Source organism: Phymastichus coffea, unplaced genomic scaffold (assembly GCF_024137745.1).
Source record: "Phymastichus coffea isolate CEN01 unplaced genomic scaffold, Cenicafe_Pcof_1.1 PCOF00100, whole genome shotgun sequence".
Classification (NCBI taxonomy): domain Eukaryota; kingdom Metazoa; phylum Arthropoda; class Insecta; order Hymenoptera; family Eulophidae; genus Phymastichus; species Phymastichus coffea.
Window position 1 is genome coordinate 26,972 of NW_026706911.1, and position 25,999 is coordinate 52,970.

The 25,999-nt window shown below is 43.9% G+C and overlaps 1 protein-coding gene across 1 annotated transcript in view; it reads right to left on the reverse strand.

The window, feature by feature from the left end:
* Positions 1–25,999, reverse strand: part of LOC131670118 (homeobox protein vnd-like) — a gene marked incomplete at both ends in the record, with an annotated part of 144,963 nt that overhangs the window by 26,916 nt on the left and 92,048 nt on the right. Inside the window, one exon of the mRNA XM_058945492.1 lies at positions 15,967–16,116. Within this exon, the coding sequence (XP_058801475.1) occupies positions 15,967–16,116 (150 nt within the window). The remainder of the gene's footprint in view (positions 1–15,966; positions 16,117–25,999) is intronic.

Genomic DNA, 25,999 nt, shown 5'->3' on the forward strand with positions numbered 1-25,999 from the left:
GACTGCCAAGCAAACGACACTCTGCACACATGCTTCGAAAAGTACAATCATGATTCTCAGAATGACAACTACCGACACATTATTCCTTTGGCAATGTTAGTCCACGTGTAATACGTCGAGTGAAAGCCACGAATAAGCCCAAGGTTTCAATCTGGGCACATTATACCCGACAATAACTCGTGCTCTGATGTTTTATCGCAGTCGAACGAATGGCTTCCTATCCTTCATCGTTCATTTTGGCCAAAAAGAAAGCCGGGTTGGAAGAGAGAAAAAAAACGCATAGTAGGGTCACTTCAAAGTCGCTCAACGATGCTATTATAGGGCTCGCTCTCATCTCTCTTTCTTCCTCGGACCAGATTGAAAAGCTATAGAGGCGGTCGAATTCTGGCGGATAGCGAGAGCGTAAGAGGGGCAGAAAAAGAAAAACGCCACCGCCACTCCTGCCTCTTTAAGGTGCAAAAAAGCGAAAAGAGATCAGCCGAGTATCTTTTTCAGAGGCTTTCCAAATTGGAAGAGAGCTTGCAAGAACTACGGACGGGCAGTTTTATAACGATGCTCTGTTTATGGTATATCCTGCGTATTTTTCGATCTCTCAGAACATAACGCTTTGTTGTAATACAATTAACTGTATGTTCCGATATTTGAAAGAGATCCAACAAAGAGAAAACTAAGGGCAGATCGAAATTTCTTCACTTCATTGTTATTTTTATATAACAAATTGAAAATGAACGGAAAAAGGACGAGACTCATAAATGAAAGTATAAGAAAAACAAGAGGTTTTTCAAAGTGATTGCAAAAATGAAATAAAACTTGAATTGCGCGTTTCCTAATGTTTTTAGATATTGAAGTGGAATTGTGGAAAGAGAGAAAAATTGCAAATACAAAAAATGATAAAAACATCATTATATGATTTTATTTATAATTAATAATATTACTTTTCATCAATTTAACGCCTGGATTTTCTTTTACACTATTATACAATACTTGTAATAGGGTAATGAATTTTGAAATGGCTAGTCCATAACTATGGGCGCGAGGTAAAAACAAATTAAGTATTTTATGAAAACTTTTCTCGAGGAATAAATTAAAGGAGAGAGAGAGGGAGAGCGAGAGAGAGAGAGAGAGAGAGAGAGACTGTCACTCTCTCAGATGAAGCCATTTTAAATTTGATTGTGCTGAATAAATTATTTGGCGTCACTTAATGTTGGTTAAGTGCGTGGATGTCTTTAATAATGTCCAAACGAAAACTCTCGGGAGTTCATTTTGTTCATTTAAGTCGATCGGCACTTTTCATTAAAAAGAAAGCCGCGTTTAAGGCATAAACAAAGTACTACGTCTTACATAAAACTTGAGGGAGGAAATTAAAACACTTTTCAATCCTTTAATTCGAAAGTTGCAGGCACGGAGTCTCATTTATTTTTCAATCTCAATTAACGAAAAGGAACGAGGATTCATCGCGTGGTGTCGAAGCGCGCATGAAAGTTCTGTATACAGCAATCTACCAAATAGCTATATACGTATACTGAGACGTATATTTAAAAAAGCAAACTCGTCTTGCTAGTCTGGAGATCTGAGAGAACGAAAGCTGGAGGCGTCGACCATCTCTCTACTCAATCGAGTAGAAAAAAACGGAAAAGAGGAAAGATGCGAATAAACCGAAAGAGAGAGAGAGAGAGAGAGAGAGAGAGAGAGAGAGAGAGAGAAGTAAGTTTTCAAATGCTTGGAATATGAATGTAATTTATCCGGGCTATATAAGCTGATGCGAAACGGAGGTTTCCACTCTCAAAGTGTACGTTTGAACTCTTGCTACTTAAAAGAATGTTCTCGTTATTTTCTGGCCTTCTTTATTTCCTCTTCTCTCTCTCTCTCTCCCTCTCTCAATCTCTCTCTCTCTCTCTCTCTCTCCCTCTCTCTCTCTCTCCCTCTCTCTCTCCCTCTCTCTCTCCCTCTCTCTCTCCCTCTCCTCCCTATCTCTCTCTTTCGAGAGTAATAAGAAAATTTCGCGTCTCTCATTTTCCTCATGGCGTCATTTCTTTTTTTTTCTCTTTGTGCTCTTGTAATAGATATTCACCTCCTCTTTTTAGCCAACCCCTCTACGAGCCGAGTTGTTAGGAAGAACGCAGACTTGAATCAAAGAAATATTATATCATTAATATCTGCCCCAGAATGCAATAGAGACTCGTTCCCGTCCCTTTATCTACAGCATCGTTATCGAGAGCGCAAAGAAATCGCTTCTTGCCAAGATCTTAATGCTCCCATCTTCTCTCTCTTTTTCTCTCTTTCTCTCAGTAGCGAAGCAGTAGCATCTTTCGCGTTTTATCGGCTACTCGTTTTAATGGACGTGCGCTCTGCGTTGCGCGAGTGAGCCAATGTCTTATACAATTGCGCGTACACGAGAGAGAGAGAATGAGAGAGAGAGAATGAGAGAGAATGAGAGAGAGAGAGAGAGAGAGAGAGAGAGAGAGAGAGAGAGAGAGAGAGAGAGAGAGAGCGCGGTGCTCTTTCAACTGGGAATCCTAATTGGCTGGTATTTATCATTTTCATTTCGCGCCACTGTTCGGGTCTTACGCCGCGCACTCAGTTTTATAGCTTCCGCTGCGCTCTTGTCGACAGGAAAAATGTTTTAATCAGTTTGATGAGTTTTTTCACTTGCATTGTTATTGTTCACGCGAGTAGAAGGGCAATTGTAATTTCGTTATAAGCTACTTAACCGTGAGAAAAAGTAGTCCCCTTTTAAACGGCTGATATGATTTAGTGATAAACAGATGGATTAGTTTTTAAAAATAACGTTTTATAATTTTGTTTGGTAACTCCAGTATCTGTCAGTTTGTTTGAACAAAATTTCCAAAAATGGTCCTTAGGAACAATAAATTTGGCAGTTTTTGTTCGATTCTATTAGCGCATGATAAAATTCAATAACTTTAAATAAAATAAGTACTTGCACTGTACCTTGGAATTACGTGAAGAAAACATTATAAAACGCATAAAAACATCATACTGGGTGTAAAGTAACGGCGATGATCAGACCGGCGTAACATATCTGCTTAAAGAAAATAAAAATGCAGCGCTCGAGATTGAAGTGAGGGAAGCGCATGAATATATCTTGATAATTCGACGTGGGGCTCTCGCGAGACGCTTAACTGTTGTTTACGGCTTATAGGTGTCCGCTAGCCACTTGCGAATGAAAGAGAGGTTGGCGAAGCTTAAGTGAAGAATGCACTTAGGGGACGCCTCAGCTGTGCGCGCTCGCGTCTACCTTATTTCCCATTCAAAAAGCCCGTATAATCGAAGCGCGATCAGCCGATAAAGCGCTCGAGCGACGAGCTGCTGCTGCCGCTATCCCTATGTGGCCCGGCAAGCTGCCAGCGTGCACACGCGCGCACTTTAGAATTCTGATTTTACGAGGGCTGACTTTAGTTTTACACTTGGCCCGTTTTCTTCTCCCCTACTTGACGCGAACGCTTGCACATCATCACACCCTCGTGCTTCAACATTTTACTAATACCCCATCAATGTTAGCTTGCAGTCGATGAGAGATCACCCACCGTTCGGGCTGAGAGAGTAGAAATAAATGACGCTGTGATTCGATTTTTCTTTACATAGTCAAGATTTATATGAGTTTAAACAATTAATTAGAACCACGGAAGATAGATTTAACACTACATTTAACAATAAAATAATAGACTTAATGTTAAAGAACTAACAATTAAGAATAACACATTTACCACTATTAAACTGTTGAAACAATTGATTAACGCTAATTAACAATAATTTAATTCTAAGCAAATAACAACTCTAAGATTCATATGGGATTGCGGTATAAATCGTTTCAACGAACTAGTTGCGATCAACTATAAACGAAAAGTCTGCTAAAAGATCTCCTACGCAAGAACCACACACGAGCTACAGTGTCAGAGGCAGTTTAGCGTCTAGCAGGACACGTCCAAGGAGAGAAACGCTGACCGGCCGACAACGAAATTTTCCTTTGTCTTCTCTCTCTCTCTTGCGGCTTTTTTCTCCGCCTGTTGCCCGATGGCCCGGGGGCATAGCGTCTCATGCCCTACTTCCGCTTTCGCGTGGTCTGTCAACACCCGATCCTCTTCAGAGTCTTGCGACTCGCCTTTGATGGCAACTCACTGCCTGCTTCCCTTCTTCCCGTAGAAAAATGGGAAATTTTCATCCCTCGTCCATTTTTTGTCTTTTAATTACGGAAACCTATATATGCCGTGTAAGGGTTCGCGCGTAAGTCTGTGGATCGTAATGGCGATTTTGTGCGCATATTTTTTAATCATGGACAGCGCAAGGAAGTTCATTACCGATCGCTTGCCATTGCACACATTCCCGCGATAGACGCACCCAAGGCGTCATCCCACACGCTTGCCGTTGACGCGTCTCAACAACTGACAGCTGATGAACACCTCTATTTCCCGCGTTTCCCCTTCTCTTTTTGACACGCGATGACTGACTGTATGCTGAACATAAGCATCGCGGATGTCTCAATACTTGAAGCTCTCATGAGCCTACAACCTTTCGTGATCTTACTTAAAAACAAGAAGAGGACAAAACTCGAAAGCAAATGGATTTCTAATTATCGACAATGCGATTGTACGGATTTACTAAATGTGCGTGCATCTTCTATTCGGCAGAGGAAAAAAAAATGTAACCTAGATAGCGAGAGTGAGGTCGACTGGAGAAAAAGGTTACATAGAAAATGAAGCTTTTCAGATGAACGCATTCTGAAAATTCAGAGAAAAAGCTCGTTACATTGCGCTCTATTGAAATCTTTCATACGTGTTTTTTCGATATTATTCGACAGTATTTGGGGTATGCATTTTTATTGGTTTTTCGCTTGATTCGCCACGAAATGATGCACTCGTCTGCAAAAGAGACTGAGAAAGAGAGCGAGAGATAGGTGGGGGGGGGGGGGGGGGTTACCAGAGGACAAAAAATCACCTAGAAAAAAATTCATAAAAAGTCGCTGTGGTGATGCGCAGATTGAATATCGAATTTAATCGAATCGAAAACGAATCGGATTTCACGTTTGCTTCCAAATGAACCTAGGCAGGCATCCCGTCGTTCACTCATTTATATTAATTTCTTTGGCATTTTGACGCGATTGAATTGAAAATGGAATCGAAAATTCAGCAGCATTCACCGCGCACGAGTGAGAGGGAGAGAGAAAGAGAGTGAGAGTGAGAGAGAGAAAGAGAGAGAGAGAGAGAGAGAGAGAGAGAGAAAACTGGAAAAAATAACGCCAGAGATATGACACGACGACGACGACGACGTAGCGAGCTCATTCGTACGCGGCTAATCCGCTTTGCTGAGGTCGACTCCGCTCCTGCCCCCGCCGCTCTCAACGGCAATAGAGAGAAAGCTCGCGTTATTAATCGCTCCGAGTCACGTCATATCCGACAATTTCGATGGCGAGAAAAAGAGAGAGAGAGAGAGGTAAAAAGCGAGTAAAATAAACTAGCTTTCCAATAAGGTTATTGTTTTTTAACGCCCACACAGTTTCGGAGCTTTGCCCCGCAGTCACGAGTTTCTCTAATGTTTGTTCTACTCTTGCTAGCGAATTTTTCCATCTGCAATTTCATATACCAGGATCAAAACGCTCTCTTCGTTATTCTCTGGCTGCACTCGAACAAACGAATATTTTCATCATTAATCCACTCTCTAAAGGCTTGCGATTAATTTTTCATTTTTAAACCTTCAAAGGCTCTATCTCTCTTTAAAAAATGACCGTCCTTTCAGTCACGACAGTAAAGTTAGTAAAGAAACGATTAATGATAAAAAAAAATTCGAAAAAACCCAACCTCCGAGTATGATAACCGAGAAAAAAAGAAAATAATTGGTGACCGCCAGAGGAGCTCGTGTGGCAACAGAAGCGAGCTTTTCAGTTAGCCGTCTGGCAAAAGAGAAAAAGAAGGCAACGCAAGCACGTGTTGAGCTTCGCGCGAAAAAGTTGACGCTGGAAATCTTGTAGCGCTGCAAAGGACGAAGTTTTCGTTTCGCGCGCGTGTGTGTGTTTGTATCAAAAGGTCGCTGCACCGAGCTTGCTCGGAGACGAGTTTCCACGCGCCTTTCTGAGGCTTCAATGCGCCAGTCATCGGTTTAGTAGACACTGCAAAGTTTTTAGCCCGCATGGCGGACTTTTCTTTTCATGTCTGTAGAGCACGGTTAAGCTTATTATTTTATTTCATCAGTAAGTGGACGTATAAGATACTTATACTTATAAAAATAAAATTCTCTTTTCTACACGAAAGATAATCATTCCTTATCAACACTTCAGCTGTTAGAATGAATGTTGTATTTTAATTAAAATGATATGCTCTTTGTTCTAAGATATCAATTTAGCATATTTATAGAAAAATCTAACAATGAAGTTGTACAAACATACTAGAGACGACAAACATTGCCGGTTGATCAGGCAATATTTCCAAATTTACGACAGTTTTGTTCGATATGAACACAAAGAAGCATGTCTTTCGCTCACTCGTGTCAGCCAATAACACTCACATGACACGTTTGTACGTCAAAGCCATTTTTCATTTTCACAGCAGTGAGGAAATATCGTAGAACGGGAGAAAAACGAAAACGATCTCGTACCAATCCTCAATATCATCGACTCGTCATCGTCGGTTGAAAAGAGAGATGCTCTTCCGAATCATCTTGAGCGAGTAAAGTATTAGCTGGAAGCGCTTGAACGGGACGTGAAAGTGATTTCAGGCGCGCGTCGACATAGAGTAGACACACGCCAAAGTCGTCAAGAGAGCGAATCACGCGCTTGAACGATCCTACGGATATCTCGAGGTTAGCCGAGAAGGATTCAAGCGAGTAATCCAATATCAGCAGCACCGACGGCTGCAGTGCAAATTTGATCAATCTCCTCCAGAGAAGAGCCAACGCGACCAAGAAAGGAACTGCTGATCTATGAAATGCCGCCATCGTTGATGTGTTATCTGCGAAATTCGTATTCCACAGCCTCCTTATCCTCGACGCTCCCCCCTTCCCCTTCTACCGCAAAGTACCCTTAGGTACCGATTATGAATGCTTTGTTTACTTGCTTCTCTATCATTATGGCTGTAATGACTAATCGCGTAAATAAGTACTTCCAATGATTTCATAATATTAGCATGTCTGACGAAAATCAGAGCGTTCTACTTGACTGTTTGAAAATGAATAAAAATCTGGTTCGAGAGAATTTTCTGCACTCGTTAGCATAGTCAGACGTCGCAATACACGAGTAGACAGCTTCTGCTCTGACCTGTCGCATAAAGAATCTGGTGATGAGTCCGCGTCTCGTCGCATGCATATGCAGGTTTTTCGAATTGAAAACTGACCTGCCTCGGCGCGATTTTTAATTACACCTTTCACACACCACTTGTAACTCTCGACACGAAAAAATGATGATTACTTTTGCAATCTCTGACATTTTGTGTCTTCGGTATTTCATGCGAAATATCCTTCTTATCATTTCAAATTCAGCCGTATTGTAGTAAAAATTGATTGAGGTCAAGAGACGTTAAAAGAGTTGAATAACGTATACGTATTTGTCAGTTGATTTAAAAAACAGATATGATCAATACCAATTGATTTTCCATACTTGTTTATTGAAAAGTAACCAATATCCTTCGGAACAGCTTCAAGGACTGGTGTGGTATATTGACGGGGGAAAGCGAACGGAGTCTAGCAGGTAGCAAGGCGAGTGTAGTGGGAACTTGGGAAACCGAGAAGAATTAAACGTAACCCCTCGAGAGAGGGTCTTGAGTAGCTTCCACTGTGCTCTCTTTTTCTTTGCTCAAAGAGTGACATTTACTACGAAACGAAATCAGTCCATGCACTAATGACATTTGCTTCGTTTACCTACACGTTTTCGTGGAAAAAATAAGAGTCAGCGTGGTTCTGCTTTTCTGCGATTCCAATTACACTCTCGAGCAGAGAACCTCTCTACTATTACGTATAATATGCATATAAGCAGCAAATTATGCGTATTTTTATATTTTTGCGGTAAAGCAAAATGTTTCATTTCAGTGCTAAGTTTTTTATTCGTTTAATTGTTATTATCGCAAACGCAGAAGAGAGACACAACATATATCGCGCAACACGTGCAAAGATTATAATTTCCGATTTGTCATTGGAATAATATACACACGATTCGTGGAGACAAAGCAGTTTTTAAAGAATTTAGTTTGTGGAGAACCATATTAAATTTCAATTATATTGAGTAATTACTACGCAGCTGTTTTTTGTTGCATGTCTTATTGACAATTCGATATGCTGATGTTGCATGAAATACATTATTTGGAAATGTATGGTGATTATCTGCGTACAAAAATTAATTACATTCATGATTGCAATATGTAGATTTATGAAAATTTAATAAAATGAAAGGATTATAAATATTTCCCGCAAATAAACAGAATCGCAGCTGCGGGTAGAGTAATGAGGAATTCATTCGTCCGTCCGAATGAACCATTGATTTTTTCTATCGAAAGACTGTCTTTTCAATATAACGAAATACGACGCAGACCTTATCTTGCTGATCACACTCAGCTGCTTCAAAATAACTAAATGATTTGTTTGCATCGACTATCTCGCAAACGCTCTTAGATACGATTAGGAAGGCTTAACCGTGCGGCGACGAGAAGCCTTGTCTATCTCATTAAGCGGTTCGCGCAAAGCACAGGCAAGGCAGCGCGCCCTCGTAATTATGTGTATCTCGCGAAGCTTCCAAAGCGGCTCCCATTGTCTCGCACCGACGCATTTTTCCTGTGGGTTTCCGCTCTTGTAAATTGCTCATCTCCCTCTCGCTATCTCTACTTGTTTTAGGCAGTGTTTTTGCGTGACGAACATATATAAAAAACTGCGCGAGGCCACAAGCTTGCAAACGAATAAAAAGAGACACGGTAAGAAATGCAGTAAATACATTAGAAAGAATATCGAGATAGAAGGATTAAAGACATTCTCTGGAAAATCACTTTTCTTTAGATTTTCCTTATTCGTCTTTGAACTTTACTTTTTACCGCGTGTCAGATAGACTAAGATCATTTTAGTAGTACATTCCATTCGATTATAAACATTACAAGGATTCAACTAAAAAAAAAAATAAATATAAATGTACCAGTACTCATTGAAAAGTTATAGCTATGAAGATCTCCCTCACCTTATACCTATACAGCGGCACAGTTTGCACAATATTACATACCGTGATTTCATCAATTTTTTCGCTCTTTCTGTGCAATTAAATCATATCTTAATAATTATTAATTATCTTTTAAAAATTTTTAATGTAAGCAATGCTACTAACTGATAATTCGGACAAAAATAAGATTTCTCAGTCGACTGTTTCAAGAGAACGTCCTTGATTTTAAAAGAAGGCAGGTTGACTGATTAAATTATGGCATACAATATTTTACAGCTTTAATCGATTTTTTAAAGTAAATTGAAAATTATACGTTATGTATACCATACTAGAACGACAACTTTGCACATCATTCGAAAAAAGACTCACCTGAAATGGAAAAGAAGATTTGTTGAAATTAATTTGACTAAATACAAATAAAAAATCTTTCTTATCCGTTCTTAATAGTTATTAATTATCACGACTTTTCCAAAAACGTAAGACATGGTAATTAAGTTTTCCACAAAATTTGACGCAAATTCAAGAGAGAGACGAAACTTTCTCAAAATCCCCTCTGGCAAGACAAGCGAATGATTTGCCCTCGGCAGGAGCAGTACTCGTTAACTTTTGTGAGGACTAACGGCACGTAGATGCAGCGCGCTCCTTACGATCTGCTCGTAACTGCTGAACGAACGAGGTAAAGTATCAGCCGTGCGCGACACGTCTCTCGATCGCGCCGAACGTAAATATCGCACACGCCTTAACTCGCTGCTCCCTTCTCGCTCGCCCGCGCGATCACTTAACCGGGTAATTGGCACGTACATCCACGCACTCTCAACCAACACGACTACGCTGCTTGACTATAGTCCTGTGTCCTTTTTGCACTTATAGTACCAACGTCACCTCAGATGATTGCCTGCGTTGAATTCTGATGTAGAGTTATTTTTTAACGGATTTTTATTATTTTTAAGACTTTCAAAACAATTTTATTTTTTTATGCGTAATATTTCTTGTATTTGACGTCTAAATATGTGCATGTGCATTTGCACTTTAGACAACACTGTTGAATTTTCCAAAAAGTTCGATAATTTAGTTCGTTGACAATTTAGCTTATTATCAATGCTAAATTGAATTGAAAATCTGAATATACACATTTATAGGAAATCAGCGAGCCGTTAGAATTAAGTCAAGCATTATAATAGCGAGTTCAGTCGATTCTACGCTTGCATAGCTGCACCATCCGCATATAGCCAAAGTCGGTCATGAGCCCAACAAGTGTTTAGAGCGCTCGATTTTAATTAATTAGTTAATTAATTAAGCCCGGAGCTCGCGCTCAAACGAAAAGCGTCCAAGCGAAAATGAAGTGCACCGGGCCAACTGCCGTCGCTTAAATTCACTCGTCGGTACTTTAACGAGGGATGCGAGCGAGAAGAGAGACGGACGAAGGGTGAGCGGAAAAAGAAATACAAGTAGATGGATACAATTACCGGAAAAAATAATCACAAGGCAATTATGAAATTTTTCGTTTCTCTTCGTCCTGCATTTAATTAGTATTTTAGAAGGACTGTATTTGCAAGCGAGGCATATTTTTAGATTTTGTGTCGGCGAGAGCTAATAATAGATGATATTTATAAGAAAATTATGCAGTTTCAAGTGTCACGTTTATCGCTTCATAACGCGAAAAACGCTGACAGTACTTATTGGAGAAATGAGAGTAGTATACAAAATGAAGAAACGGATCCAAAGCTAGAAGAGAGAGATAGAGATAGAAAGAGAGAGAGAGAGAGAGAGAGAGAGAGAGAGAATTGTGAAAAGCCGGAGGCGACGAAACGCAATGGAGTAGCAAGAGAGAAACGAGAAAGATATAATGCCCCGTGCTACTCACGAACACTGATACACCGTGCTGTTCTCTCTCTCGCTCTCGCTCTCGCTCTCGCTCTCGCTCTCGCTCTCGCTCTCGCTCTCGCTCGCTCTCTCTCTCTCTCTCTCTCTCTCTCTCTCTCTCATGATATTAATATTTTAAATTCAATTTAAATTCAATTAAAGTTGGCCGCGCGCAAATACAGACGAAAATGTCTCGGGGCGCCCTGAAACTTTGTGCACCGCACTCAATTGTTGCATTTTCTTATTCTCTTCTCTCTTTTTTTTTATCGCAGATCTTTGCCCTGCAACGATGACACGTCCGGCTGGATTTCGCCCGACGCCACTTACTCTCTCTCTCTCTCTCACTCTTGTAGCGACTCACTTTTCGAACGCCGGCACGAAAACTCCACGTTTATCGCTCGTCTTGACATTTCCTGACGATTACTTTTTCTCCTTCTGTTCCTTTGCGTGTGATTTTTATTCCGAGAATCGTATTATACTCGCAGATTGAGATTTAAATAGAATTTAATTAGCTTCGTTTACGTAGATTTACATTCGAAATAATCCTTTCAATTTTAAAGTACATGCATGTCCGACATTAATCTTTGACTTGATTCATTCATTTGTCAACATTTCAAAGAGTAAATCGAAAACTGTTTGTTCATTCGAGCGGTGACTCTGTCGGGGACAAGTTCGTTGAAATTTAAATAAACAAAGCTAAGCCTCGAATGTGTCAAATCTAGAAGGCAGATCTATCAATCATCAGTGGAGTTGTCGGTTCTTGCATGTAACGTGGCCGTTACTTAAATATGGACTACACCTTCCCTATACATCGGCCACATATACACGTGTGTTGTGAAACTATAAGACAGCTGCTCTGACCGCGCTTCCAAGTAATTGCTAACGGGAGAGAGAGGAAACAATTTCTGGATTCCCCCAGTATATACCGATTGCAATCTTCGAAAATTGATTTATGATCCGCTAGCTATATATCGTTCGCTGTCCGTACTGTCGACTGCACGACAACAAGACGTATTGGCGGATAAATTGACTTATTGACACTACTTTTGAATTCGCGATATTCGACCACTTGAGTTTTTAATAAAGCTTAAAAGGAACTTGAGCCTGGAATTCTTTCAATTTGGCTGGCACGACTTGACTCATACTACTGCGAAATGAAAGCACGTCGTCGCGCGAGAGCCGTAAACGTAGACTAAGACTCGTCATCAGCGTCGACAAACGACGTTGGAACTCGAGCGGCATTAATATGCAAAATGGCTTGTGTTTATCATTGGACGGGCAGCGCGTTTCTTCGTCCCTAATATGTCGAGGGGGAAGGCGCGCTGATTTATTTTTTCTCTCTCTCTTTTTCTCTCGCAGAAGCCTCCTTACATTTGATTACGAGGAACCCACATTCCGACTATTAAATGCGCGCTCAACCTGATAAAAAGTCTTCAACTCTCACAGGAGTCACGCAGCCCTGAACACACGACGACCAGTTGACGCTTCGTTTACCTTACCACCCCCTTTTCCCCTCACTAATGTATGGGCTCGTGGAAGGTTGGTTTTTTTCTTCTGACCGTGTTCTCTTTTCCGGTTCGCTGACATTTCGACGAATTTGTTCCTCAGTTGATGATTAGATATACATTTATAACAGATGAATTGAGATTCGTGGAAGGATTATTTACCCTCTACGTCTAACTTTGACACGGCAGGTCATCCGAAATCGCGTCGTAACATTTGATTGATTACTAAGATCTCATTATTAATTAAATTCTTCGGATAATTCTCTAGATTCACGGCGAAGAAATAAATAACATACTTAATCGCTTACATGAGGCTAATTGATGAATAATAGTGAAAGGTAATGAGGTAAAGTTAGGTGGTACGGGGTCGACGCGCAGAAAATCAACGCTTGAAGGGAGGACGGGGGTCGAGCGCATGCATTCGAAACAAAACGGCAATTAGCCTCATTAAAATGAAAGCAATCAACAACAGACGGAGGACGATTAGCTCGTGAGAAGGGGGCGGAACCAAGGCAAATACATTAACAGCGGAATAAACATAGTGATGCTGTTGCTCTTCCCTCCGTCTCGCGGAAAGGCGAGTTTCGCCCGAGAGCGGCGGTCATCCCCCGCGGGCGTGTCTCGTATTTGCTTTGATTCGCCAAGTTTCCGGTAAGTTAGTTAGACGACTACAACGAGAGAGAGAGAGAGAGAGAGAGAGAGAGCCGCCGGGCTATCGCGAATTATGAATGTGTTTCGCTAGCCCCGGCGAAGACACGAGAGCCGCAACAAAGTTCGCATTGTGCGCCAGCGAGAGACCAGTACACAACCGACCTAACGATCTATCAACAAAGTTTCGGTTTCCACAGTGTACAACACTTTCTTCTTTGTCTCGCTTATTTATTTATTTTTTGGTCCTTTTATACTCTCACATCGCTGACTGTTTAATTAGCTTTGTTGTTGTTGTTGTTGGATCCCCGCTTTACGACCAAGGTTTTCTTTTTTACATTATACTTTTTGGATATAAAATTTATTGCATTAAAGGGGACTCTTTCATTCGTTCTACTTCATTTTGTTTAGCTCTCGATTCTCGCGCGTGTACTAAAAATATTCAACTGCGGCAATTAATTACTATTACACATTTCAAAATTCTGCTAAATCACGCACTGTATTTGATATAAACGACTGCAGAAGTGATAAGGAAATAATAGAAAATTAAACCCACCAGGATGGAGTACATTTTGCGGTAGATTAGGTCGGCCCGCGGATTCGTTTAATTCCGTGGGAAGTAATTAATGATAGTTTAAATAAGTAAATAATTGAATTTCACGAGTGGCTGATTTGCCAATGCCCCCCCCCCCCCCCCCCTCAATCGAATCATGCGGGAATGCCGGTTAATTTGTACGTTACACACAGCGCACGAATTGCTTATATTGAATAAATTCTTTGATGCCATCTCAAAACAGTCAGTTTCAATTAATTAGAAATAGCTTTGTAACTGATACCAGATCAGTTTTACGCAACGAAATATGCGCATTATTCCAATCCCCGTCATGTGCGCGCACACGGTCTTTTGTCGATAAACCCTGGTGTATAGAACGAATTTACAAAGTGCAAAGCCCTATAGTCGCTTGGGCGAGCCTTGCACCATTTACAACAATTACGAAAAATCAAAAAGTACCTCCCTCCTGCGCTTAACGAGGCATTAGCATGCACGCGCGCACGCGCGCAGTCCAAAAATCTCGCAATTGCGAGCCCCCAAATCCCTGCTATCATTTAATAATGAGCCAAGAGGAGGAGTTGCGCGAATGATAATGATCCCGCGTCGATAATTATTTATGAATGCGCGGGGCCGGATTTTGCGTGTCGTTAATCGATCGAGCGAGCGCGCACGCTGCCGACTTGCAAAGACTCTCGCAACGGCCGCGTTCCTAGTCAACGTTCAGCGTGATTTGCTATTGTTTTAATCCCGCGGCGTTCGCAGTCGAGAGGGAGCGCACGCGTAAGTGTAGCGAGGCAAGGCGCGGTTCAAAAGAGAAAAAGTCGGCTATAGGTAAATAAAGCGGCGAATAAGCGAACGGACGTTATCGATATTGTCACGAGCAATCGTTCGGGGCGCGTCGAACAACAAACTAGCAAAAACAGATGTCACAAATGGAAATAGGCGACGCGCGAGCAATTTTCATTCTCATCCTTGAATAAAGTTAACGAGATTAGCCGGTATCGACTTGCGCGCGAATGTGCGACGCAGTTTACGCGCGTAGCATCGACCGCGACTGATAACAATACACGCATAAACGTACGTTCGCGCAGCTGGACACGTTAATTTTCCCGAAAATCCCGAGTCGCACGCGCGTTTGATCCCCTGTCCGGCTCTGTCGGTTAATCCATAAACGAGCTGACGTCGTTGCTTGGCAAAATTGTTGCCTATTATGCAGAGTACACGCAAAGCTGCTCCTGCTGCTGCTCTGAAGTGAGCATAAAGGTATCGAAAGCTGCTGTGCGTATTATCTTCTGTTTGCGTTTGTCGGAGACTGCAAATATGCTCTCTCTCTACCGTTTGATGCATCGGGCGTCCCGTACCCTTTCGATTTACTCTAATATCTCTTTTGGATTTTGGATAAAATTGTCCGACATTGAAGCATCAAACAAGTCATAACAGAAATAATGGGAAAGTAAATGAATACAAAAGAGAAGATTTTCAACGGTATAACGTTCAACCGCAAGGCTTTCCATTCGCTAATTCAATCGCTTTCTATCAGTATTTTCGAGCCAATGATTATTTCGCGAAAACACGAGCGATCGCTAAATCGACAAAAAATGAATACAACGAGCGGATCAATGCTACTCTAATTTTTTAAAATGAATCTTTCCAATGTGTGCAGTATACTGTGGCTACCCGGAGGATTAACTATGATTATTATTTGCGGGTTTCTTTAAATATTCGAAATAAAAGATACAAAAGCAAGCGTGTAGAAAAAAAGAGAAAAAAGAAAAAAAAAAATCTGTACCTTCGGCATCAGTCCACAAGTCCATAGACACACACAGCCTGCAGAGATGTTGTTTTAGGGTAGCAGCAGAGAGTGAGCAACGGGCGCGAAAGGGAGTTAAGTCAGATTAAGCCCCCGGCAGGAAGGGCTCGAGGTAATAAACAATCGAGAACGCCACGGCGCGAGCGCCTTTGTTTCCAGATAATGGATAAACGCCGATCGTCGATTCGATTGTTTTCCCCTGTTGCACACCCGGCGAACCGCGCCTGAACGCGCGCGTACGCGTGATTCCATTCCAACTATGTTTGTGTGTGTGTGTGTGTGTGTGTGTGTGTGTGTGTGTATATGTGACTATACCGTTATCCTTTATCGTCTTGGCTTTTTGCTCTCTCGACGACTCATGCAAGCGGCTAAATGCACTTCGATCCAGTTGTTCGCGACAATTTTTTAAATCAATTTATTAGGAATATTTAATCAAGAGTCTTACCTGATTTTTGCCCTTGAGAACAAGGACGTTGGTAACGCGTCCGAACGGCATGCCCAAGTGAATAATTTCACCCTCGGACACCTCGTTGGGGATGTTTCTAATGTGTATGACTCGCGAAGGTTTTCCATTTTGACTCTTGTCCAATTTTGCCTGCAACACAAAAGAATAGGAACTATAAATATAAACTCTCTCCACACGAATCATAGTACATTACGTTACAACAGAGTACATTACTTGTACTCCCGTGTCGTGTGTACTTATTGTCCGCACAGCCCCGTCAAGGAGCTAAGTTGCACCTTAGCAAGCGGTACAGACCCGCATTGACTGTCCAAAACTAAGGTGCATCGCGCATGCGCGAAGTATTTATTACCACTTTACGGTGCCGTGTGGGAAAAAATCAATCAGGATACGTAGCCATATAACTCGCAGCTACTGCGCTGAAGGCACATCGACATTTTGCAAAAAGAAAAAGAGGACGTAGACAAGCCGAAAAGAGCGGGTTTAAAGGGAAGAAGCTCAGCGAATAAAGAAAAAAAAACACACGAGAGAGAAAACTAGCTGATTCTTCTGCGGGGCAAAAGTCGACGTACAATGTAGCCGCCTCTCGTGGAGCTGAGTTTAACTCACGAAAATTGGTACTCAAACGGGCAATGCGATATGCAAGGCGAGCTCGAGCAGTGCTGCCTGCCTGCCTGACATTTAAATCGAAGCACCGCTCGCGCTACACTGCCCCAGGCTGAGTTTTCAATCACAGCTCAATCTACTCGCGAGAGACCGAGCACATCCCCTCGAAATCCAGTCGCTGCTACTACTACTACCACCACCCTTCGCTCATTTTTTTCACGATATATTCCTTTCTCGGCTGCTATACCGCAGCACGTCTACCCGCGCGCGCGCGCGCGTGTGTGCATAACATCCCTCGGCGTATAACACGGGCGATTTTTTAATGCTTTCGTTGCATTTTTCTTTTTTAATTATCGTTCGCGCGAGCCAAACAAAAATGTATTTAATTAGATGTAGCGTATAGAATGATTGTAAATTGAATGCTTGGGCTTATCCGCGCGACGTTACGGAGGATTTTCTTGCTCAGAGAAGAGGAAGGAAAAAAACTCGTCTATAGTAGGTTTAACTGATTGGAAAACGCAATTCCTGGCGCGGGGAATAAGCCAGGAAAGACGGGTATTATCCGCGCATCGTGTGTCCCCTCTTTTACTTCCTCACGTCGATCGTGCGCCACTGCCTCTCTTGTCACGTTTTCCTCTTATATCCCATCGATCCGATCCTTTCGTTTTTTTTCTTCGTCTTATTCCTTTTCACCCCCTCCCCCCCCTCCATACCCTAATGCTTTTTTTTTTATAAAAGAAGAGAAAGAAGAATCAACGTTCTCTAGGGAACACGTTAAGGAGATTTTCACCCGGTCTGATCCTTACGCACGACGCAATGTGACGCAATATCAAGTAGCTCGTTATGCTTGGTTATTGTTGTATTTTTTATTCTCGAACAGCAATTTTAATTATAGTCCTGCGCGCGTTTCGCAGATTTTTACGTACCGATACTTTTCATTCGATGAAAATCGCGATGTAATAAAGGATTAGCTACAAGAGTATTTACAAAATAGCTTTTTTTGAAAAAGCTTTTTCCAAAAATAAAACATTAAAGGTATATTTCCGATTCACACGGTATCTTCCAAACAAAACAAACAATACGTTAACATATTTGAAATTGAAAATAAAAACACGTCAAATTCGCCCACCGGTGCGCAAAGCCATAGCCATTAGGCAGAGAGCGTCAAAAAGTTTGGGCAATATCAAAAATCGCTTAGCCGTCAAAGGACGGAGAGAGAGGGGCTAAATTGTGAGGTGGCGCACGCTGGGAAGACCCTACTAGCATAAAAGCACTCGGCAGAGCGAAGCGGGAGCGGAAGAAAGGAAAAACAAACAGTTTGGAGAGGAGGCTGCAAGCATTGAAAAGCTCGCCGTTTGATTGGCCGCCATTGTCTTGGCGATTGGAAAGGGGTCGCGCGAACACTCTCGCATCTTGATAAATTGCTCTGCGCGCAAGGAGTGGCGTGGGCACGTGAGCGCTCACGGATGCGGCAGAGCGAGAAGAGGAAAGAAAGAACGCCCAATGAGAAAATCCAGCCAGAGCTTTTACATCTGTAGCATCAATTCTATACTTCCGCGAGAGATTGCTTATTTCGCCAATGGCCGTCGCGTGATCAGCACAGGCCGCATTCGTACGCGATGCAAAGACCATTCACGCAATCTAGGAAGTGCTGAGAATTCGATAAAAGGAAGCCGCATCGCCAGTTTAACGCTTGGCAGTTGGCTAGCGAACCGTCGTTTCTTCTTCGCTGCACACACACGCGCACGCGCACACAGTAAACACGCGCGGTACGAGCAAGGGAGTGGAGCAAAGGTGTGGTTTTTCGCCGAAGCTGGATTTGCGATCGCAGCTCGGGCAGTCAGTTTGCATCGTGGCCGCATTTAAGCCTTGCTTTAAGCGTTCAAATGAGTAAATACCGCGCGCGCCCAACGCTTTATTGACGTTGCTTTTCGCCGTTGGATTTGCGCACGCGATTTATCAATTATCGCTCTCTGCACGGCGATTCAGTGGAGCTAGAAAAAGCAATGCGCGCCCGAGCGACTTTGTGTTTCGTGATTTATGCCCAGGCGCGAATAGTCTCTCTCGCTCGCTTTAATTGTTTCCATCGTACTCGCGAACGTTAACTTGTTGTAACTTCGATTCGCAATGCTCGGTCGAAGACCATCTGTGGATTGCACACCTAGTCGACGATTAATATGCTCGTTGGATTTTCAATCAATTGAAAAGGGAGTCGAGGTGACATCTGCTTAGCAGTCTATCGCGCCGAGCCATCGATCATGAGGGAAGGCTAGTCACGGTCAGGCGATATTTAGAAGCGACACTACACACGCTGCATAGCTGTCCGAAGCCGAGAAAAAAGAGCAACGGAGAAAGGCCGTGCTGGTGCTCTCTCTCTCTCTCTCTCTCTCTCTCTCTCTCTCTCTCTCTCTCTTTCTCTGGAAAGTGCTCATTGTGCAGCAGCCGCTGCCGCCGCCTTGGGAGATGTGCCGTTTCATCTTTTGCGCCTCGGGGGGATTAAAAAGGACGATGGTGCGCTGCTGCTCGCCGGAGATCGACGTGTCCACGTCGCCCGCTCGCTGCCCTGCCTCTCGATGGGAATAAAAAGACGAAGAGAAAAGCGAAGCCAGCGCAGAAACGAGGGTTCCCACTTACACACGAGCTCTGTATTCGAGATTTATGGGGCTGCGTTTGTAATGGAATACCCTACCTTCTTTTCCTCTTTTTTCATCCATTTCTTTACTTTTTCGAGTGATTTTTAACAGCGGTGTTGCGCAAGGCACATATGCCGATAAACAACAGCCACCCCATCAATTCACAGATATTCTTCTTTTATAGCTTATAATTGTTATCGAAAAGCAATTGATAAGCAATTGATAAAGTACTACTATACAGAGAGAGAGAGAGAGAGGGCTGTGTCCTCGAGAAAAACTTTGGTACGCGGTACGTCATGTGATCAAAAAAAGCAAAATAGACATAATAAAAGGGTAAATAATCGAAATTACTTACAAAGCGCGTGTGTGGCTAGTTCAAAAACAGAAATATAAAGCGCAGACGGCGGGACGCGTTGGTTGACCTAGAGTAAAAAAAAAACAAGGACCACGCGCAGCGCATACCTCGTGCTCGTCTGCATTTTTATACGAGTTTTAACCCGGGCTTACTGAATTATTAGCAAGGCATGCGCGAACGCCCATTCCCTTCTCTTTCTTTCTTACTCCGGCGCCGCATACCAGAAGAGAGGATCTTCGTTAAGGACGTTTTTATTATCCCTACGCCGCGAGTTGTGATGTACGCGGGTACTCGGTCGACTTTATTAGTCGGCGTATGAGGTATGGAAGATTCATTCTCTTCTCTCGCATAGTTGCTCTTCTTTTACACGACGCGCCGCGCGTCCTGCTATATACCCGACGTTTTCTTTTCCCAGAGATTACACCAATAACGATTATTATTTGATGTTATATTTCGCGGATAATCTTCAGTGAGCGAAGATACTCATATCAGCATAAAGTCCCGACCTCGTCGTTAACGAGGTAGTTAAACACAGCATGTCAGCTGATTTTGGTTAGAGCGATTCAGATGCCGGGTTAGTCTCGACACGCGAACTGTGTCAACAATGAAAATCAGATTAACGCCAGCGTGTGTTGACATGCCGTATCGCGAGCAGTCAGCGCACCTTGTTTCCATTCGAGCAACTCAGATTATTACTTCCGTGGCATTGCCGCGTCAACCTTAAAAATTATCATCGAGATCGGTTCTAAAGCAGTCCCACTAATGTTTGCACAATTGGGTCCCATGCAGCAATGAGTTGTGCAGTTTTAACAGGTGGCCAATGCATTAAGCCAGAAGAGTAATATCCTAAAGAAAGTTCTGCGGTTCATACGAAGAATGTCAGCAAAATTCAACAGGTCGAAGCGAGCGAGTGAAACGAAACTTGTCGGGCTATAAAAATCTAGCAAACAATTGGCTGAACCTGGTAAGTAGATACAGATGAGCATGAGAGAGAGAGAGAGAGGGAGAGTGAGAAAAACAGATGGGGGGGGGGGGGGGGGGTAACAGTTGGCGCGAGTTCAAGCAGTCAAGGCGGCCAAGAGAGCAAAAGCTTGCGTGGCGCGGCAGTGCAGCCACTCGGAATTCTAATGGAGACAACGCCGCCGCCTGTTGCTTTCCTATCCTAGTTTGCCGCCCGTGCGCGAAAAGCTCCCTCTGATTTACGCTCCTACTGCTCTGCACGCTTGGTCAGCTTTTTGTCACTAGAGTGGATATTGTCTCTGCTGGCTTTCTACACACTGCACTCGACCCGAGGTACTATCCGAATATACGAGACGGACAGTTGACAGACGCACACTTCTAATACGGCCAGAGTTAACAACGATCATAAAGTTTTTTGATTTATCGATGGGGACCGTAATAGTTTTCTATTGGCCAAATTTACAAGCACGAGTTTCCTGCTCTTGTTCGGGCGTTTCATTAATTATCGGCATCAAGAGAAAAAGGTTTTCGCCTTTCTCTGCGCCGCGCACAGTGAGAATTCCTCAATCGCCGCGGCGCATTGGACGAAAGTCCATTTGTGACGAGAGCAGGTCGCTGCCGGTCTCTCGTCCGCGTTTCTCCCTCCCCCACTCGGCTAGGCGCGGTGGCCAACGTTGGGCGCATTAAACTATGCGTCTAACACTTGGCCTTTTTGTTTCAGCGCCAAGGACGGGCCAGCGCAGGTTGAGCGCATTCGGAAGTTGAGGAGCGCGGAGAGAGAGAGAGAGAGAGAGTACTAGGCCCACGCAGGTATAGGCAGGCGTGCGACGCGTGACCGATAAGCGGCGCGTCGCGTGCCGCCTAACTAATAGGTCTAAGTAGGGAGAAGAGCGAGCGCCGCTGAGCGGCTGCAGAGAGAGCGCAAGAAAAAGTGCGTAGAGAGAGAGTCGTCGCTAAGACAGGTCAGAGTGCGGAAGTCGTTAGCAGTCTAGTTCCGCAGCCTGCTAGAGAGTGCGAGCAGATAGCGAGAGGAAGATTGTCTCCATTCAACGCCCTTGCCGACGGCTGCAGCCTGCCAACCAGTAGGAGGGTCGACGTCGCCCACAGTCACCCGGTCGGCGACAATAGCCAGCGACCACCCACGACCTGGTCAGCGACGGCGCCCGATACTCTCAGTGGCGGCGCATCACCCAGGGTTCACGGCGTGATCAGAACAGGGAAACAAAGGTCAAGCCTTCCATCCTCTCTTTCTTTTTACTCTCTCTCTCTGTCGGTGCGACGGCCGGTACGCGTTTAATGAGATAGCCTGGCGCTCACGTGCCGGCTATCTAAAGGTTTGCGTTAGCCTGATTTTTAGTTGTCTAAGTAGCGACCGGTAAATTGTCTAGGCGCTCATGCGCCGGGCAGCTTACCCGGTATTTGTTCATGTAATTCGAATAAGTCGTAATAGGTTAGTTACACGATTAGTATTAAGGAAGAGCGCGGAATAATTATATGTAAGTTTGAATAGTTCATTGTTCTTTTGTAGCGGATAGATTGTTAGATTAAGTTACGTCATGCGCGCATATGTTATGAGTTATTATTATTATGAATAATTATAGATAAGTGAAAATTGATTCTTGTCTTTTGAGATTCATTTATCGACCTTCCCTCATCTGTTTCCTCAATTGTCTTGAGCGAAAGCGCCTCACTGACCCCCGCAAATAACTGGTAACGCGTAGTATCGTTACATGGCATCCCTTGTGGGTCTGGCAATTGGGAAATGGATAAGGGAAATGGTTTAGTAGTGAATTTTTTCTTTTGAAATAACGGTTAACTAATTTTCTTTGTGAACTAAGGGCAAAGAGTGCGCGTAAAAGAATTTCGAGTTTTCGGTATTTTGAATTCTTGTTAGTGCTTGCCAGTGACCTTTCTTAATAGCGGTGTCGGATGACAACGGTGCGTCATTGAGTCGCTTTGACGCTAGACGATTGCGTTCTTTCTTCGCTTTAGTTTTTCTTTGTTTTAAGAATCTTACTAAACTGCCTATTCAAAAATTACGGTAAGTAAATTTTGATAAATTGTAACTTCTTTCTATAAACGTAAGCAAGGCGATTTCTTGCCGGCTTATAGTTCGGAAAGAAATTAGTTAGTAGGTATCAGGTTACACGGACCGGTCGAGACTTGCTTAGCCCCATAAACTCGCGTCGTAGTCAAGTTACGGATTTTCACTTTTAGAAATAACAATGTCGCTAGCGTGTAGAGATAAAATAGTCTTGCGTAAAATATTACGCGATGCGCATGCAAAAAAATTAAAACGCAAAATTGATTCCACAGAACCGGCTGTTCTGTTGGAATTAATGCGCTATCGCGAACTTAGTCTACACGGTGATTTTGAGGAATTACAAACTCGGTATTTTCGATATATGCTGTTAAGAGAGCGGCCAGATTTGCAGCCACCGTTGCGCTCGAGCGATTTTGCGTCGGGCCGAATCCCGGAAAAGCTGTATGACGAACAGCAAGAAACAACGGTAAGCAGTGCGCGGAACGCGAACCTGGACGATGAGTTCGCGGTAGCTGCAGCACCTTTGGCGGCCGAATTATCATGTGAGCAAGAGCAGGCGACACAGGCAAGAGCAAGTGTTGCCGCTCCTTGCGAACAAGTTCGACCGCCGGGCGAAAATGCAGTCGCGCTCGGTGATAACGACGTATTACCGATGGCGGCTCGCTCGCCGTCGGACAATAGGATCGAACGCGCACGCGAACAAGTAGCGCAAAACCAAGACGAGCGTAGCACTAGCGCGATAAGCCAAATTTGGGGGGCCCTCACAGCAGTACCGCGATGGATATATAGACGAGAAGTGCGACAAGGTGTTACAGACGGCGCGAATACAGTTTTTAGAGTTGAAAGAGAAGCGATGCACAGTAGAGCGGCTCAGGCCGAACAGCAGGCTTCATTGCCGCCTCAGGCCAAGCCGCTCGGCGATCGCGAGGCGCTGAACGCGCCAGCGATTGCGACTGAGTCATCGGTCCACGCGAACGCACCAAACAATAGAGCAGGTAGTACATCCCTCTATGCCGATTCAAATAGATCGGCGAGCACGAAATATCACGCGCCTAGAGTAAGTTCATGGGTTGAAGACTGGGAGCGCGAGGTACGAGTAGCTACTAGAGAGGAAATGAAAATACCAGCTCCATTAGGTGAAGGTTCGATTATTAGCGAGAAAAGCGTAATAAGCATAAGGCGACCTAAACAAAAGCAAGTGAGACAGGTAGAAAATATCAGTGAAAGCGACACTAGCCCGAATCTATCGGATACTGATAGTTGCAACACTTATAAAATTAAATCGCCGCGGAAAACTAAGCAAGTAAGAGCGGAAAGATCAAGCAAAAAGAGTGCTCCTCCAAGAATCAAGTATATAAATGGTATACCTGCGGATGGAGTAAGCGCGCTAAATGCCTGGTCTCTCCGTTTTTCCGGTAAGGATAGTACAAACGCACTAAGTTTTTTATCAGGTTTGAGTGATTGCCAGCGCTATTATGGCATCTCGGACGAAGAGATGCTGATAGCAATAGGCACCGCATTCCGCGATAAGGCGCGTCCGTGGTACGAGGTTAATCGCGGTATGTGGAGGACGCTGAAAGACTTTAAAAAGAGTTTTTCTAGCGAATTCTGTCGACGACTGAACAGAGAACAACTGTACGGCGAATTGCGTCAAAGAACACAGGGCGAGAATGAGAACATTACGGACTATGTCGCGGCTTTTCAGACGATTTTACGCCGTTTTGATCCGCCCGTTTCGGTAAGACGCCAGTTAGCTATGATCATAGAGGGCCTACATCCAAGATACAAGCGATATCTTGAAACTAAGACTTTCTCAGATTTAAATAGTTTTAAAGAAGCGGGTATGGCGCTCGAAGATCGCATGGCCGGTTGGAAAAGGTGGCAAAAGCCGCCCACGGCAGACGTAACGCTAATTCCGGAATCCGCGTACACAGAGACGAAGAAGTCACCCGGTAAACAAAAATCGGTCGAAACCATTGACGGTTTAAACGACGCGATGGACGAGGTCTTAATAATCGAATCTCCTAAAAAGAAAGCGCAGCAACAGAACAAAAAACTAGGTAAAAAGGGCAAGAAGCAGAACGGTGAAATTGCCGTGGCTATTGCCGACAGGCAACAGCCACAGGCAAGAAACCAACCTGCGAACGAAGCCGCGCCTGCTCACCAGAGCGCGCAGGCTTCGTTGGCCCCGGCTGCAGGCGTAGCCCCTAGTCTGGTTCCGCAGCAGCGCAATCAGGGAGGTAACAACTTAAATAGGCCATTCACGGGGGCTTGCTTCAATTGTAACGCGGTGGGACATAGAAGGGCGCAATGCCCGATAGCTCAGGTTAATCCGCGGGTAGTGTGTTATAAATGCCGACAACCGGGGCATTACGCTAATAACTGTCCAACGCGAACTTCAGAGCCGACATTATATTGTCAGGTTTGTGGGACAATCGGTTACGCGTTTAGAGAATGCCCTACTTGTAATCAAGTGAAGCAGGGAAACCTCAGCGCGGGAGCCGTCGACCGCTCGACGACTCCTGCCTAAGACGGATTGAGCGGGCTATCGAGGTAGAGAAAGTGCTTTGCGCAAGGAGCAAAGGCACCGTAGAAGTAGGGAACAGAGTTGAGGTAAAAAGGGAAGGCGAGAACAAGGCAGAAACCGCCAGTTCTGCGCCTCCTTTTATGAATTTAGTAAAAGAGGAAGGCGAGAACAAGGCGGGAACTGCCAGTTCTGCGCCACCTCTCTTAGACGAGGTAATAGGAGAATATTTGAAAGTCAAGGCTAAGGTCAGGCGTGCAGTATTTGTAGAATATGAGGATCCGGAAAAAGGGAATAAGGAAATCGTTGAGTTTAAAAACGTGTTTAAAAGTGAGTTTAGTCGTTCGACATTGAAGGAAGTTCAGGCGCAGAGTGACGAGGGCGTAAGTTTCCCTAGTAGGATCAGCAATGAACCCGAAGAGGCAAATAAACGTGACTCGTTACAGCAGGACGCGGAAAATCTTCAAAAAGATCGACACACAATCGCGCGAAAAACTTTGCCCGATAAGGATAGGCAAGATCCGATAGGGTTTAATAAATTTTGCGCGATAACTAGCTCACCTAAGAAGTGCCCAGCGAGGCAAAATGAGTTGCCATCGTCGCGCACGAACACGAATGAGGTAGGTTCAAGTATTTCGCCCACGGTTGGGCAGGCTTCGGAAAAGGCCGTTGCTTCAGGAAATCAGGATGAACCTGTGAAAGAATTTGTTGGTAAGGAAACGAGCTCAGGCGCTGCGCTCCTATCGGAGCGAGCTGCGACAAAGGTCATGGTCAGGCGCGATAGAAATGAGCTTGTTGATACTAGGGTTTTGTTGTTTGGACGTTCGGTCGTCGGTGCCGACGCACCTTCCGTTTTGGTGAGGGGAGGGTCTGAGTGGAACTCAGAAATCCCG